At 36.9% G+C, this 18,575-nt stretch overlaps 1 protein-coding gene across 1 annotated transcript in view; it reads left to right on the top strand.

Moving 5' to 3' along the window:
• The window catches only part of LOC149775402 (uncharacterized), a 48,953-nt gene extending 32,089 nt beyond the window's left edge, over positions 1-16,864 (top strand). The window contains exons 4-5 of the mRNA XM_089943840.1: positions 7,699-7,952; positions 11,209-16,864. Of these exons, the coding sequence (XP_089799966.1) occupies positions 7,699-7,952; positions 11,209-12,641 (1,687 nt within the window). The 3' untranslated portion in view covers positions 12,642-16,864. The remainder of the gene's footprint in view (positions 1-7,698; positions 7,953-11,208) is intronic.
• Positions 16,865-18,575: the final 1,711 nt, after the last annotated feature.

Raw genomic sequence — 18,575 nt, 5'->3', positions numbered from 1 at the left:
ATAGCAGTTGCCCTATTTGCTTGGTTGTTGTTTTAGGGTTTAACGCCATTTTTCAGCACACGATAGGCTATACATGGCGGTCAGTATTAGTGGTGGAGGAAGAACCCGGGAAAACCCTGGAAAGAACCACTGACCCTAGAGAAGCTACTGGCAAGCTTTTTCACATACCCACATTGGCTGAATCCGAGACTCGAACCCACACAGACAGAGGTGAGATGGCAGTGATCCGTAATGGTGAGCGCTTTAGACCACTCGGCCACTTGGGGTCCTGCCCTATTTGCAAGAAACCTGCTGATTTTACTTTCAAACTTTTGACCTCAGTTTCTTTTAATAGCAGATGTATGGCTTAGTTAGGGGGGAACAAACTGGTTTTCTAATTTTTAATCTTTGCTTGCAGATTCTTTGTTGTAATTCATCTGATACAGAACCAGTCTATGGGTATTTGGCGCTAAAGGTCAAGTCAGATTTATTCTAGTAGATGTGTGTGTTAGGGCAAAAATGTTTGTCAAATAATTTCACAGATGGTTTAGAAAAAAATGAAAAACCAATTCAAAGATGACTATACAAATTAAACAATACAGCGTTACTTTATAGGACAGCTTCATGCCCACTGTATGCTGTGTAGAAAGGATTTTAATATTGGTCATAATGGTAAAACAAAAACCTTAGCTCGTTTTACAAACTCCAATACTAATGTAACTTGTAACTCCTTTTTTTGAAGCAGAACTAATAATTGCAGAGGTGTTATTTACCGAATTCTTAAAAGAACACGAACTACCCCTAGCAGTAGAAGACTGTGTTGGTCCTTTGTTCAAATGAATGTTTCCTGATTTCAAAAGTGCAGAAAATGTGCATCTGCAAGAATAAAATCATCTAATATTGTTAGGTGTTTAGCAGAAAATAATTCACTTAAAACTGCAGAAGCCGTGAAAATTGGGCCGTTTAGTATTGCAACAGACAGGAGCAGTGATTATGATTACAAAAAGTTGTACCCAGTCTGTCAGAGACTTTGACAACGAAAAGGGCATAGTCAGAGTGCTCTTCTTTCATTACCAGAATTAACAGTATAACAGTAAATTCCACTGGAGAAAACATTTTTTATTTGCTTGATAATGCTTTGAATAAACATAAGTTGGCAGAACTATATGGGGTTTTTTAAGCTGATAATGCATCAGTGATGACTGAATTCATAAAGGAGTTAATTCTATATTTTGAAAAATAGCGCCATCAATGTACATATCAGGTTGTCCCTGTCATATGATGCACCTTGCTGCAGTTAAGGCTGCTGATAAATTAGGAGAACCCCAGAAGTATCAAGTTGGCATTCTACCTGACAATGTACTTCATGCGGACTGAGTTAATATGCGATGGCACCTTATTTCCCAGCTAAAAAGGATGCAGTAACTGGAGGATATATATTTCCTGTTCTTTGCCAGGTTATGAAAGGAATATTGGTTCTTTCCTATTATAATGCTGACTGTGAGAGATTGTTCACTATTGTTAATAAAAATATAACTGAATTCAGGTCCAGGATCTGTAACCCAGCACTTGGTTCTCTAATGGTGTGTAAAACATTCATCATCTCAGCTGGTACAAAGTGTTTTGAAATGCAGTATGAGAGACTGTTGCTTTTTAAAGCTCAAAGTGCTATATATGAAAATTTGAAGCAGTAATTGAGGTTAAAAGACCAGAAGAGGTAAATAAATTATTTTGTACATACGCTCATTGAATTTTGTTATATTTGGATTATTTTTTTCTGCTTGGATTGCTCGTTTTGTCAACTTGGATTATGCTTTTTCCTCACCAGGGGTTGGCATGTATGGACTCGTAGTCCCCAGTCCAAGCTAATTATTCTTTCCCCCAATTTGTAACAGCAAGAATTGAAAAGAATGCTAACCATATTTTTTCAGTGGATATATGCATTACAAATGTGCTATATCGCATATAAATTTGCCTTTGGTTTTTTCTTCTTCTTCTTTTAAGATCATTTTGGCATGTGCTTATTTTTTTGTATCCATTGGGTGTTTGTTTCCATGGTCCTTGGAGAGGGAAGAGGAAGGATCTTCACTGGATAACCGACTTTTTCCCCATATGATCTTGGTTCTCTTGCTTGCGCAGCAAGAATGTTCTGCAGCCTCCATAGTTTGTGGATTGCAGTAAGGCCCAGATGGTCATTATGATGCTGTCACTTCCATTGAGGATAAGGTTGTTGACCCCTCTCAAGGGAGGGAAACACCTTAGAGCCAGTTACACCCCCCACTTAGGAGCATTGCCATTTCAAGGTTGGTGCCCTGGTGATTGAATTGATTGTGAATTTTGCCTATCTTGAGGGAAGAGCAACAGTTGAGATTAGATAAATTTGATGTGGGCTCATTCATCAGATCTTTGTCTCCAGATTGGTCTTTAACTGGTGTATAGGATCTGTAATTCACTGGGAATCAGGTTTTGATTATGGAGACAGGGATCCATTCTAACTTGGAGATGGGAGTGGTTCATCACTTTCTTCACCCTGTGTTCCTCATTAATCCTTAAGGCATGTGAGGATCCCCCTTTCTGATAACTGAGATGTGCCCCTGCCACCCCCAGCGCCATGAATGGCCTTTCATCTGTGTTAAGACAGATCCTCACCTTCAGCCTGGACCAGCAAAAAGGAGGGAGGCTGCCACTTGCCCACCAGATGATCTAGGAGAGATCAGCAAACCCATTCACCTAAAAGAACCAGTATTAGATTTAGTCCCCTCTGGATAATGGTAACCCTACTTTGACATCTCCCACTCTTGACAGAAACTATGAGGACAGTCCTGACTTGCCTGGAGATCTGGCTTAGAATGTCATTTCCATTAGCGATGATGTCACATCGTGTAATCATGTTGTTGATAGTCTCTTGGGTGCCAGAGATCATAGGCACTTGCATTTACAGGTTGCTCTGCCACTCAATTATGTCCATGCAAGTTAAGTCATGGCTTGAACAATGCAGTTATATGACGAAGCTTGCAAGTTGCTTCCAGGTTTCATTCTCTGCCAATACACTGGCCATTATGTAAAGCCTATCATGCACTAAAAAAGTAGCATTATACCCTACAAAACCAAACAGCATTTCTGCAGAGCTTCCTTGCATCTTAGGAAGGCTTATACATCCAAGGAATCACAGGATTTGAGGGACCATGAATTTAGGTCTCTAATAGCAGATCTGGACCATTCAGAAAAGTCCAAGAAGTGTGCCAACACTGACCACCCTTAGCTTGCTTCCTTCTCCACCATTGCCCCCATGACTGAATCCAGATTTGTTTCCCATGGCAAAACCCTTGTGACCAGTATTGACATGGTACAAAGTCCCATCTGAATTAAGTATGAATTGTCGTGATGCTGGTTGGTGATGTTTTTCCAGACATCACCTGCACCTGAGGGCTGGTCTCACTTCAGCTCAGATATGACCGTCATCTACAGATTTTGGTATTTGCTATGGTGGCTAAGGTCCTGTCCAGGATGGCCAGTTACTTGTAACACATTAATGGCTATATCATACTGAGAACATGGGAGCTAAGTTCTTTCCTAAGGCATGCTGAAGCAGTCAACCTGGGCAGACCTAGATATCAAACATGTGACTTGTGGATTATGAGTCTGATGCCCTACCGACTGTTACGATGTCTCTCCATTTGGACCAGGATGGTGGATATTTGAACACCTGGAGGTAACTCTAGATTTACATGGACAGAACTCCCAGTCTTCTTTATATACCTGCTCAGGCTGCTTCACCTGCAAACTTATAGCACTCATTACAATTGGTATTTTATGCTACTGTACTTAGAATGTGGCCTTAAGAAGTATGGTGGACCAGAAACAAGACAATTCCATCACTTATCTCAGCTGGATGCTCTGTACCAGTCCCACACCATAGGTGATGCACCTGGAATCCTTTGTTGACTGCCTGATGTTTCACTTCCTCAGTTACATGCTGAATCCCTCACAGGTGTATATCTTGTCCCACTTCAGGGTTAATTAAAGTCTTTGTCTTTCAGCCAGTAAAATCTGGCATCAAATGTTGAACAAAGATCCTAGCTTCTGAAGTAAATTTTAAGAACAGTAATGTAAAAAAAAATCTTGTTGTGAACTCATTATATTTCACCTCCTCAGTTACATATTGAATCCCTACTTTGAGATAATAGAAAAGAATGTTTTAAGTTTCTTTTTTTCATGTTCTTTCTTGCCATTCCACAGTAATGTATGTATGTCATCGTTAGAAGCCGTGGGAGTTGATCCACTAAGCTCCTTTATCACTCAAGGTTTCTTCTGAGATTCTGTTGCTTTACAGCAATACCCCAATATGAGTCCTCAAGAAGAGAAGTTAACAATCTCCTACACCTCGATCAAAGAGCCAGTTTTACACGTTGATAAGTAACTATGCTTGAAAGAGAAGCTTGGAGCTGTGAAAGATCATGTTGGGTTACAGCATTAAGAAAATGTTGTTGTTGTAAGGTTTAACGCCATTTTTTTAGCACACGATAGGCAATACATGGCGGCTAGTATTAATTGTAGAGGAAGAACCCGGTAAAACCACAGAAAGAACCACCAACCAACTAGAAGCTACTATCAAGCTTTCTCACATACCCACATTAGCCGAATCCGAGACTTGAACCCATGCAGACAGAGGTGAGATGGCAGTGATCCGTAATGGAGAGCGCTTTAGACCACTCAGCCACTCGGGGCCCCTTAAGAAAATGTTAATGAAATTTCTGAGGAGTATGCATAAACCCACCAGTATTTAACCAACCACTTTTAAATAGTTGGTCTAGTATGTTTATGTCAAAGAAAGCATAGCACATGCAGTCATGGGTGATAAAGATGTGTAGGAGATTGATGCATGTTGCTTTTTACAGTGGTGTGTATGTATGTATGCAAATGCAGTGCTCCAACTACTAAGAAACATCACTCCTCCTCACCATCAAGGTTTACTGTTCTAACATCTTGGACACTTTGACAGCACAGAAGGCAGAACATGGGCAAAAGAAAGGACCTCTCCAACTTTCTCCAGAACAATAGCTTTAGTCTTCTGTTCTGGTGGAATCACTCATGTGTTCTGACACGAAGAACATGGCACATTTAAAACCCAGTCCAGACTTTCAACGACTCTTCTCACATTTGAGAGTTGTTTTTAGTCTCACAGGCTACAGCACGTAGAACTAGTGAGCTAATTTCCATATTGGTCAGCCTTAGCTATCTGCAGCTCAATCAGGAGGGTTCAGCTTCTCATGAGAGCCTTGTTTTTGTTGTCCCACATATTGGCAACAGATTTTATTTACATCATTAAGCCTCTTTCTTCCTTGGACCCTTCCACCAAGGGCATGTACAGGACCCTGCAAAACTAGGGCATATTACAAGATCCTGCAGAACTGTGATGTGGTTGTGCATTGAGTGGATCAGAAGAGGGAGATCACGATTATTCGTCCCTCAGCTAGGTAAAGATTACTTTTCTGCACAGGTACATTCATCCTGCATATGTTGGGTTATATTTTCAGCATAGAGAGAACTAACCAGGATCAGATGGGTTTCTTGCACATTTCAGCTCGTGAAGTTATGGTGGTCACCACAGGCATAGCATTAGAGCAAACCTACTCCAGTATTGCCAATATCTCCAATTTCACCATAATACCAGGAATGAGGTGGATGTCAAAAGACAAAATTTCCTAGCTTCCTTTTCAGGCGTCTCATCCAAAGAGCTCAGTGTGACCTGATTTGGCTAGGAACAGCAGTGCAGCCAGGCTACCTTTCCAGGTCCCTCTGCAACTTTGTACATGTAATAATACAAATCACTCTACTTATGTTATATATGTGGGAGCAAAAATATTGTCTCATGACCTGTGTACAAGTATCCCAATATATATATTAGAGTTATGTATGTATGTATGTATGTATGTACAATGGTAAGTCAGTGGTCTTCATCACGGATGCCCCAGGACAAGTGTTCACCAGCTTCATATGGCTTGAATCCCATGGTACTAATGAGTTTGTGTTCAAAACCACAGTTGCCATCTAATGTGGTGGACATATTAGTCAATATACCTCTAGCTAGCAGCCATGTAATGGGGTATACAGATAAAAATGTCATACCTCCTGATTGCTAAACTTCAGAGTGCATATCTAATCATTGTCCACTGAAAGTGGAACACATTTTTTTGTCAAGTGTGTAGACTTCCAATTTATGAAAGTTTGCAAACTTAAAGAATTTTATGATGTAACACCAGAGAAAATCTTAAAAGTTTCAGATGGAATATGGTTCACATAAAAAATATTTGACCCACATCTCTATTTTAAAAATGATATTTTTAACCAGTATGTTGTATTAATTACACATTTTACAGAATTTTAAAATCTTTACCCTTTATCTTGTATTACTTTGCATTTATTGTATGGAAGTGTTCATGTTCCCAATTATTTGGTGCCATTTTTCATTTTTACATTTTTGGAACTTCACTTTTAATTGGCATCATATGGAATTATCGTGCTTAGGTGACATTAAATGATACTGATTGCACACATACTCTTGCAGATTACTAAGTGTTTCTTACGTTGGTCATATTCTGTTATTGCATCAACCATTTGGCTGTCCATGAACATTTGTTTGCCTTTTCCCTTGGTAATGGTTTCTGAGATTTTCATTAAACAGTGGTCAAAAGTATATTATGATTTCAGGGGTTGAACAGTCGGTTAAAAAAGTGCTAAGCATTTGTACTCACCCAGTGATGTTTAAGTACTTAAACCGAGACAGTCTGCTCTCCCCCTTGTATGTGTTTATTAGTAGTGGTAGTGTTAGGAAAGTGCTTGTATGAATGTGATCAAAATAAATGGTGAGTCATACCAAAGACTTGTACAAATGGTACTAACAGCTGCCTCATTAGGCGCTCAGCATTGAGAGTTTGTGTTACAGCTGGTCAGCCTGGTGTCTGGATAATGTGACTGGGTGGGGCATAATGCTGCCTCAGTGTTAGACATCACTATAAAAGGCCACACTGTAGACATTTTCGCGATATGACTGGAAAATTGTTAAACCTACATTAAAAATCCAAATCACACACACAGCCTATGATATTGAGTACACTCAGGGGTGGCCTGTCCATATAGGCAAACTAGGTGGTCGCCTATGGTGCCAAGTTAAATAAGGTGCCATATTTGAAAAGAAATTATCAGGGAGGAAGGTGGCACCGATGGCATGGTTTGCTTTGGGTGGAAGCTTGTTTGGCCACTGCTTAGTACACCTGTTGGACCAGTGGTGTTGTGCCTTTTGCTATATGTATGTACATTTCTCACTTTAAATGTTTTTAATATCCATTTGTCTTCACCTGTTAAGCCTCCATTCACACCTCCATTACCAGACCAAAAGTGGAGAAGTTATAAGTTCTATAAATTTTATCAACATGAACTTTCTATCTATGAAATTTTTAACAATCCTCCTGTCTCCTAGCAGACATTTTGGTGGGGTGGAGGATGTAGATGACTTTCCATGTCAGTTTGTGATCTACATGCAAACAATATGCACCTTCTCTAAGATATGTAATAAATATGCTCATTTTTTGTTGTTGTCGCATTTGAACTGCCAGCAAATCTCGGTGTGAAATTGTTATTACTGGAAGAATTATTTTTAGTACATAGATGTATTTCAGTTTGTTAGCAGAACATTTATGTACATTTGTTATTTTACAGAAACAATGCCTATCGTCACATAAAGAACGTCCATAAAGGAATGCCTTTGAGGGTGTACAACCGTAAATACCGCAGAGAAATGATTCCAAAGAAAGATGAGGATACAAAAAAGATGGGAGACAGCACCTCTATTCCCCATGAAAAAGAGGAAGTCCAGGAAGAGATGGAGCATGATGCAGCAGAGGGAGGTGCGTTTATGCTGCAAGTAAATGGAATGGTTGCCGAGGCCAGTCAGAAATCAGCAGCACAGAAAGGTAGTGTGCCCATGTCTAAAGTTTTTCTTTGTCACCAAAAGGTTAAAATGTATTGTAGTGTTGGTATTTTTGTCTGATGTCTGTCTGCCCTTTGTGTATGGCTCACTTTCCTTTTAAGATCACAAAAGCAGGGATACATATCCCCCATTCTAGAAATTTGGCAGACACCTAGCATTTAAAATCATCAAAGTAAAATAGTATATAATGTACTAGTAGTGCCAAAAAGATAGTTTTTCCTTAAATTTGCCATGTACACTGAATTTTTTTCTTTTCCTTGGACATGTATATTATTGTGATAAATCTTTCATCAGGTGCTTAGGTAGGTCTTGAAGCCTTGAACATGTTTGAATATCTGGTTAACTGAAATGAAGTGCAAGATGGAATTTTCCATTCCAGTTCTTGTTCTTGATGTTCACTCTCTGTCTACCAGCATTTATTAAATTAAATAATTTTTACTTTTATTTGAATTGTTTTTCTTTTCAAGTTTTGAATTCATTTATGAAATGACAAATTGTGTATCTGCATACATATAACCCTTTTGTCATTACTTCTACTTTGAAAAAATTGTATATTCACTACCGTAGACCTGCCTTTGTCAAGATTATGAATGTTAATTGCCATTATTTTATGGCCTTTACTGACTTGTGTCATTGTAAGCACCTAGCACAGATAGAATGGTCATATACCAATGAAAAGTAATGGGTGTATTTTTTTTAATTTTAAAGTTCTGAAATTATCATATACCAATTGGATGCACCAATGTGATGAAATGGGTGGGTGCATGGGACAAAAAGTTGCGGGAAACTCATAATCCCGCATTTAATGTGCAACAATTGGTTTGGCCACGTGAGACTGGCTTGTGTCATTCATGCTGTCCTTGAACATTTGCAGTTTTAAACTTAAATCAGGGCATTCCAACATTAAGATCTTTAAAATATGTATTAATGATGCCAATCTGATATACAATGTGACCACAATCACTAATATAAAATCCTATAACAAAACATCTAGAAAAACCGATAAACATAATTTAACCAAATTCAACAGAAAGCATTTTGGAATGAAGCTGTATTAAGTTGTTATACATGATACCAATCTGACATCCGATATGATCACCATTATTAATACATCGTACACAGATAACTCACTTATAACATGGGAGTTGGCATAGATCCAATTTTTACTCCTAGAAAATGCCAAAAATATTTACCCGTATTTGTTGAACATGAACTAAATCTTGATAAAATATGGTAAACAAAATATATTGCTCATTTTACTACATCATGAAATTCTCGGAATATAATAAGTCCTATAAGCGACTTCATGCAGGAGCTTTATTTGGTAATGTGCACTGACACCACGCTTAGCCAGTATGTTGATTTCTAGTTCAATGAAAAAATTTTGTGTGTAAAAATGGGCACATACAAGTATAAATGGAATCTCGACTGTGTTTCCACTACCTTAAATTATCACGTCATTCACAGATATAAACAATGATAGTAAGGCAACCATATGATGGTAGTAGTTTTGTTTGATAAATATGGTTCATTATGGAGAAGTGAATTGCGAAATTTTACTGAACTTAAAATTCCTGAATTGGCACTTAGCGATGTATTTGCTCAAGAAAGAGCAGAAGTTTTACTATTATTTGCAATGAAATCACAGCATCATTATTTCACAAATAAAACAATATTAAAAAATTGAGTTTCAACATTTAATTTTTTTTTCACAAAACAAATTTTGCTAATTTTGAAAAGAAGGAATCTATTTTATATGTTTCTAATGGAACAGAGTTTGGAAAGTACAGTAAGATCAGTGTTCTTGGATGATTCTGCTTTTTCTTTGATGGCTTCATCGTGTGTTATTGAAACCCTTGCACAAAGCAAAATCGCTGGCACACTATTGGACCAGGCAGTTTGCCCTAGCTGTTTAGAAAAAGTCGTTTAAATTAGGGAGATAACCAAGTTTCATTTTAATAATGGCTATCATCCTTTAGAGCCTGCAAATAGTGTTTTGTCCAGAAAGCCAAATTGCATGAATTACCTCCCTTAAGTGAATTATCCCTCAAGAGTGAGTGAACACGCAACAGTCAGATACAGATTTCATTTTTTCATATTAACAGATCTTCAAAATCTAGAATGTTAGTATTCGGACTTGTAGTCATTATGGTTAAATTAAGCACCAAAATCAGGTAAACTGACAGCCTTTTTTAAAGGCATTTTAATCCAAAACACGTTTTTGATGATGAAGATATTGCTGGTCCATTAACATTTCTTTGATCTAAAACAAGTACATTTCTTTGATCTAAAGCAAGAACATGTACATTTCAGTGATCTAAAACAAGTGCGTTTCTTTTATCTAAAAACAAGTGTGTTTCTTTTATCTAAAAACAAGTACATTTCAGTGATCTAAAACAAGTACATCTCATTGATCTGAAACAAATACATTTAATTGATCTAAAACAATTACATTTCAGTGATCTTAAAAGTACATTTCAAGTGCATTTCAGTGATTTAAAGCACATACATTTCAGGATATAAGGCTGAAAGATTTGTCAGAGCTCCATGTTTTTGGCAAGTAGCTAGATATGAAATGATTCATGTGCAAGTAAGCTGGTAAAGAGAATCAGCATGCCAAGGTTGCATAAAATTTGGACATCAAACCTCGTTAGACATTCAAATTCATTATAACTAGGACATTTTTGAGCAGTTTTGAAGCATCAGTTTCTTATGTAATTAACAAAGGAGAGGCTAGGATAGGTAGGAGCAGTTTTGAAGCTGTTGTTTCAGATATAATTGCCAAAGGATAAGAGTCATTTGCAGTTGCATTTCATTCATTTAATTTGCTTGCTAAGGAACACATTGCCAGAGAAGTTGGCATCTCTTTTCAAATCTTGGGTTGTGATGCGTCAAGAATTTCAACAATGTGTAAAAATGCTAGTTAATCCATATATGCATCTGCTTAAGTAATCTAGTGGGTTGTTGCTGACTATGAATAAAAACATTGAAAAAGTGGAACAAAAAGATTTTATTTGCATACTTATATGTATTGAATGTTACTAGTAGGTAAGACAATAATTCTCTGCCGATCTCAACAAAAATGTTCCCCTTTATAAAATGAATTACTCTCCCTTGAAAAAATGGCACTTGGGCAAATTTCCCCTCTGTCATAGAATCCTTGAGAAAACACTGGTGCAGTTTTTTTTCGGCAAGACCAGCTATCCACATGTTTGTAATTGCTACCATTTCTTCTGCAGGTCACCAGAGTCCAAGAGGAAATAGATCAACTGTTCTGAAATACAACTGCAATATCTGTGAATGCACCATCACTGGGCTGTACCATTTCAGGCAGCATTTGTCTCAACATTCAGAATTCTCCTATTTTACAAAGGGTTCGGAAATAGAATCTCGTCTGTCATGCGGTTACTGTTCATATATGGCCATTGACGATGTGGACTTCAGCAGGCATATCTCCTCCCATCTGGAGGAGCGCCCATTCAGTTGTGGATATTGTGATTTCTCTGCTTATAGAGCCAGTGGTATCAGAAAGCATCATGCAAATGCTCATTCTGATGAACCAGAAAAGGTAGTGAATGTAATGACCAGTAGTGCCCACATGGCAGAACTGCGCCCCATCAAACAAATCATGCTGGTTGATTGTGATCCAAAAGTTGCAGTGGAGAAAATTGACCAGTTGCCCTGGTTCAGGGAGCTTACTGAAGGAAAGTTAAAAGTAACAGATAAGTTCTTAAAATATAGTTATAAAAAGTTACAGCCAAAGACTGGAAAGAAACAGCTGATGAAAAGATCTTTGAAAGAATATGGTTTTGAAACTACAAGCAGTGAAACTAAAAGTGAGCCTGTTATGCAAGGTGTAAAGAAAGACCAGAAAAGTAGAACTGATACATCAGAGATGAAGTCATTACAAGATGGGGCAGATGAGGATATCGAACAAAATTCAATAAAATATGGTGAAGAAAAGGAAGTAATTTCATTAGGCATGGATAAAAATGCGGTTGGTGATACCGTACAATCAGTTTCATCAGACAAGGAAGAGAAGTCAGTGCCATCATCAGATATAGGTGTATCATCTACAAGTAATGATGACAAAAAGGAAGCACTCTTGGGCAAGGAAATATCAACTTTAAGGCCAAAAGCAACAAAGAGGCTATTAGATAGTGATGTTGATGATCAGGCTTCAAAAAAGATCAGAATGAGTGAAAGTGCAGATCTGTCCTCTTCAGCTGAAAGCAAGGGAAAGATAACCTCTGAGTCTGAAGGAGAGGGTGGTAAATATTTAGATGTTGCCATGAACAAAGGGAAAGATATTAATGTTCCTGAAAAACAGAAAGAAGCAGAAGTTGTGTTTAACCACACCAGTGATGGAAAAACAGACAGCACAAAAAGTCAAGCTTTTGAAAAGAATACAATAACAGAGGATAATTCCAAGACTGCAAAGGATAAAGAAATGAAGGAGACATCACTAGACAGCAAGACAGTAGAAGCCGCATTGACAAATGAACTGTGTCCTTCAGGAGATCACAGTGGAAAAGATACCACTACCCTGACTCAGGACAAAGTTATAAAGACACCAGAGAAGAAGAAAGTGGCCAATATATTTGATAAGCTGGCTGAGGAGATGAGTAACTCCCCAGCTAGCAGTGATTATTCAGCCCATGATGATGTATGACCAGCTTGTAGGGCATCCAATATCTTTAAGTGTTCTTGCCAGCTTCATTGCAAGGACAGCATGCATTATCCCTTGACCCTGCATTGGTCAAAATATAGAGAAATGTGTGCTGTATATTTCTTTTATCACAAGTACATTATATAAAATTGGTTTTAAACTGTAGGAGGATGGAATTACTCAGGAAAGCAAATCTGATGGATATTATGTAATATATGTATGCATTTATCTGTGTCCCAAGGCTGGTATTTGAGTATAAGGATATAGATTTTACTACTCTTTGGTCCTAAGATGGGGACCAGACTGTTGGTATCATTACCATACTTGCTTTCTTGCTTATGCTTTGAATAAATGGAGTATGTCATTTTATTCCTTATGTAAATATCTGTTAACACAGTAATCACATTGAGAAACAGTGAAAGCAGTTTGGTGGATTATAACAGTAATTGCATTGAGAAACATTGAGTGCATTTTGGATTTATAACACGGTCAGAGTAATCACATTGAGAAGCAGTTAGGTGGATTATAACACAGTGATCACATTGAGAAATGGCGAAAGCAGTTGGGTGGATTATAACACTCGTAACATTGAGAAGCAGTGAAAGCAGGTCAGTTATAACAGTAATCTCATTGAGAAACAGCGAATACATTTGGGTTATAACACAGTCCTAGTAATCATATTGAGAGGCAGTTAGGTGTATATAACACAGTAATCTCATTGACAGTTAAAGCATAGTAATCACACTGAGAAGCAGTGAAGGCTGTTAAGTGAATTATCCCTATGCACTTCCATTAAGATTTCGTAAGTGTTTTATGTGTAGGTGACTCCCAGAATTTAATTGGAAATCATGTGCTAAAACTTTGTTCCAAATATTTTCATGATGTTTGTTCATAATCAAGTCTGTGTGGTGTTCATATTCTAAAATCATCTTTTAATGAATGCCATTGTTGTGTAAAGTTGTAACATTTGTTTATATCTGTATTTTGAATGGACAAAAAACACTTAAGCCTTGGTGCTGTGTACAGTGTTTAAAAAAAATGTGAATATTTTTCATATCTCATTACTTTGATTATGTACTATGTTGGAAATTTTCCATAAATCTCCCCCCCCCCCCCCAACTGATGGAGTCTGGGTGGCATGTTTTTCATCATCAGAAAAGAGTTGGTATTCTGACTGATTAGAATCAGATCGGGAGGGTAATGCCTGAATAATGTTGTTTTATTTTGTGAAGGTAAAACTTAGTTTCAACACAATGAAAAATTTAAAATGAAATTTAACTCTACAAATCACATTTTACGGTTTAGTCAATCAGAGCAAACCATGTCCGGAGTGTACAAGGGAAGAAATATTTTTGAGAAAACCTTAAACTATGTTGACATATTGAGCAGTGCTCTACTCAAGTACACGAGTACAAGTTCTTGCCTTGCACTGGCATGGAGTGCTCAAAAACTTCTTTACTGTTTCACTGTTTGTTTAACATTTAGTGGTCAGATATGGAGGTTTCTGTTTAAACTTGTACTTGAATCCTCCATACTTGAAAACCCATCTATGTTGTTGTTATTATAGAATTGCATTGTATTATTTATGAATTGTTGTATTTATAAGTATGACCCTTCCTAAAGTACCTGCACCATGATTAATGCCACATGTACACTCAGTATAGTTATTGATAGAGAAAATTAGAAAATAAATGGCAGCATTTATTAGACAGAAGTATGAAAATATTTTGCATTCAAATGCAGACATGCAGTCCTGATACATTTTGTAACTTTTATATCTTAACTCCTAAAATATGTACTGCATATTTTTTAATGTTTAATGTGGACTTGGTCCCCTTTAAATGTAATGTCTCATCTTGAAAGGTATTGCACAATATTTGGCTTGATATGTGCTGCTTCTATTTTCCATCGTAAAGTGACAAGGCAAATTTAGATAGGTGTTAATTGTATATTGTTCAGTCCTCAATGAAAGGGGATGACTTATTCTTCTCATTCTCTTATTTTTCCCCAATGATCACCTGAATAATGTCTAAATCCTTTAAACAACATTATTGAGATTTGTGATTTGCTTCGAGAAAATAAGAATGAGCAGTTGGGTCTGATCGTTAAGAACTTTATAATTTTTCAAGGTATGACACAGTATAGTTGGCAGATCCCTAGTCTCTGCATCTTTTATAATTTAGAAAGGGAAGAAAGTAATACGATAGCCTGTTGTCTGGTGCTGCAAGTTGTGAATGTACAGTGCATGAAATCCATTATTTTTGTTTGGAATGGAGCTTAACTCCATAGTTGACCTAAGTACATACATCATTCAATGCTCGATACAGGGTATTAGATACCTGTAAGCAAGATTTTATCATAACCACTCTGAAACCATGATACAATTTTGAAATATAGTCTAGAACCAAGTTTTTCTTCTATTTTTAAGCCATGACCATGTTAATTAATAAATATTTTATAAAAAGCATGTCCTATGTTATGAATCATTTTTATATTACGGCATGTAACGGACAGGTTTCAATACGGGCCTGTCTATAAATCATAACTGTTATCATGTTATATTTCTCTTGCAATGCTTCATTTTATTAGTGGTGTAACAATATATTTATATATTGGTACACATTGATATACTACCGTATCACGATTCATATTGGTACAGATTCTTCTGTATCTGCATTGTAACCTGTCTATTGATATGGTGGAATCTCTCCTTTAATTTGAACATATAAGTACAAAATTATTTTCATTTATTTTAAAAACAGTGAGAAGCATGGCTGGCAGATTACATTATTCATTTTAATACAAATTCTGCATTATATCATGCATGTGATTGTACATGGGGTAGGACAGAAATACAGTTTAAAGTCCATCTTCTTTGCATACCATTTTATAGTTGAAATATTCTGCTTTTCACGGGACTGGAAATGTTGTACTGGTGAAATGAGGTGTGGCTGAGTAATCAGGTTAGAAGGCTAATGTGTACACAACAAGCTGTTAATTGATTACCTTATTGTCGTAATCTGGAGAGTTGAAAGCCAAATGCAGTGTTTTATATGGCGCTTTAAGTAATACAGTGATCCAAGTTGGTTCTTGATGGCTTTTAAGTCTTTTAATAAAGTGTGCAGACCTTTCCTTTGATGAAGGTGAGTTAAAAAGGAGACCAGCCACAAAAAGTATATTTTTGGCAGAAGCATTGAAGTTAGTATCTTGAGCTTTTGTATTGTTTAATTTTTATTGCAATGTTCAAGATGTTTTTAGAGGAATAGTTACGGGTGGCTCAAATATTTTTGTGTTCCTGTCAAAAATGCTGAAATGTGCACTTTCTACCAATGCTAAAAAATACAGGCCAAAAAAATATGAGACTCAGGAGAACACATCTGTAGTCCAGTCTGCAACTTCCTCATTGCGGTTAACAATAGCTTCATCTGTAGTCTGGTCTGCAGCTTCCATCTTGGAGTGAACATAGCTTCATCTGTAGTCCAGTCTTCAACTTCCTCCTTGGGGTGAACATAGCTTCATCTGTAGTACAGTCTGCAACTTCCTCCTTGGGTGAACATAGCTTCATAAATAATCAGCAGCCTTAAAATCCCAGCCACAGAAAAACTGGTTAGAATTTCTTTGCCGGCTGAGCTTAGTTATTTTGTAGTTGCTGGAAGATACATAATACAAAGTGATTCAAGGGAAATCTTTACTAGAAAACTCTTCAGATCCTGTAAAGTGAGTTGTTGTTGTTCTAGGGATTAACGCCATTTTTCAGCACAAGATAGGCTATACATGGCGGCCAGTATAACTGGTGGAGGAAGAACCTTGGAAAACCCAGGGAAGAACCACCTACCCACAAGAAGCTACTGGCAGGCTTTCCCACGTACCCACGCTAACTGAGCCTTGGAGGTGAGATGGCAATGATCCGGAACGGTGAGCACTTTAGACCACTCAGCCACTCGGGGCCCCTGTAAAGTGAGAACATAATAATCACAGTTAATGTCATTAGTGATAACTAGTCAGTATCTTGTAAAGGAAGCTAACAATGTTTGTGGATTTTTTTAAAAAAAATTTAAAAATCTTGGCAGTGAACTGAAATATAACACTCTTCCCATTTCATACATCATACACTAACAGGTATTCGTTCATTAGTATTGTACATTTTCTTTTACAGTTTGATTCAAGTTTAAAAGTTGCTGTTTTATAATAAAATGAAGAGAATACATATTGTTTAAAAAATAAAACATTTGTTTTCATTTCATTCCCTTTAAAACACCTAAAATTTATATCGATTAAAAATCTTCAGGTTTAGAAAACATTTTGCGGATCAGATTTGTAAATCTACTGGTTTGATGTCTTGGTTCAGTTGCATGTGTGATGATATAGCCTGATAATAATTTCATAAACGGGACTTTTGAATCACTTGGATTGCATCAAAAACAAAAGGTCCTTTAATTATGCCAACAGGTATTTGGTTCAAGTCATTGAGGATTTGGAATACAAAACCATCACCAGGTGCAAGTGTTTGACATGTAACACCATCACCAGGTGCAAGTGTTTCATGTGTAACACCATCACCAGGTGTCAACCACTGGCTGAGTAAAGCCATCATCAGGTGACAACGTTTTATGACAAAAAATGTGAACTTGATGTTAACTTATGGCCAGGTGTCAGGTGTTATTTAAAATCATTATGCGATTGTCTTGCTGAAAAATTAACATTGATTATAATTACATTATCCAGCACAGGGAATTAGCCATTCATTTTATGTGGTTCTAGTGCTGCAATTTTTTAAAAATTTTTTTGTTAAAAAATAATGTTGCCATTGCTTTGCTTGCAGAAAATTAATGTTTAATGTTATTGGTAGAGAAAAAGAAGACTCCAACTTGAAGAATAATTCAGTTCCCTCTGCACCCCCCAAATCCACTTTTTTTTCTTAAGAAAAATGTTAAGATTTGTCAGAACCTAGATGAGTACATGTACCAGGACAGGTCATTTGGATCATATATTGTCTTCCATATTGCGTTTTTTTTAAAAAAATACCCCACCCCATCTGGTTGCCTTTTCATATGGACCTCGGCTGTTCTTTCTTCATGAGAATATAGTTAGTAAGAATGTGGAAAGATAACTCCATGTATCGCTTGTATAGATGACCTGACCAGCTTTTGGGTCATTAGAGATTTTTCCTTTTGGGTATATTTTGTAGACATTTTTTAACTTTTGGAAGGCCTTTTTTTTAATAAAAAAAAAGCTTAGATGTGCAACACTATATGTATTAAATTTTCCTGTTTGCTACATTTGTAACACGTTTTGGACTTAGGAGTTTTTGACAGAAACCTTGTTAGCACAGGAAAGGAAAAGGGTGAATTCTATCGATGAATTGTCAAATGCAGTATATTAGCCCATGCCACCCATGTTACACAAATATACCGTAATTCAAGCGAAAAATGCGCTATGAAAATAACGAGACCCAAATTTTCGGCAAAAATGAATGGGGGAAATAATGCGAGGTAAAAACTAAAATGAAAATGATGTACAAAGTTTGTGTTTAACGAGCCTCGGTAGCGAGGGTATATAGAGACAATATGCTGGCTCCAATAGGGTAGAAAACTGGTTTAATCCAAGATTAACTTGTTAATGAGATTAAACATGAACTTTACGGGCTCAGTGGTAATCACACTAATTAAATGACAATAAAGTGATGTTTTATGTGGAATGTTATTTATTTCCAGTTTAATATGTGACGGCATATGAACACGTGCTCAACAAGAGAGCAGGCCGTTCTTATCGTTCAAACTCGTAGATATACGTAGATATTTTCATGATGTGTCTGTAAGTCGGGTTCAAAGGAATTCAGATAAAAGCAATGAAATCAACTTTTAAAAAAACCGAAGAGATTACAATACAATTAACACCAATAAAGTCGACTGGAAACTTGTGAACTGACAAAACTCC

Source organism: Sinohyriopsis cumingii, chromosome 19 (assembly GCF_028554795.1).
Source record: "Sinohyriopsis cumingii isolate HCF-2022 chromosome 19, ASM2855479v2, whole genome shotgun sequence".
Lineage (NCBI taxonomy): Eukaryota > Metazoa > Mollusca > Bivalvia > Unionida > Unionidae > Sinohyriopsis > Sinohyriopsis cumingii.
The sequence above is the reverse complement of the archived record's forward strand: the minus strand, read 5'-3'. Positions and strand labels throughout refer to the sequence as shown.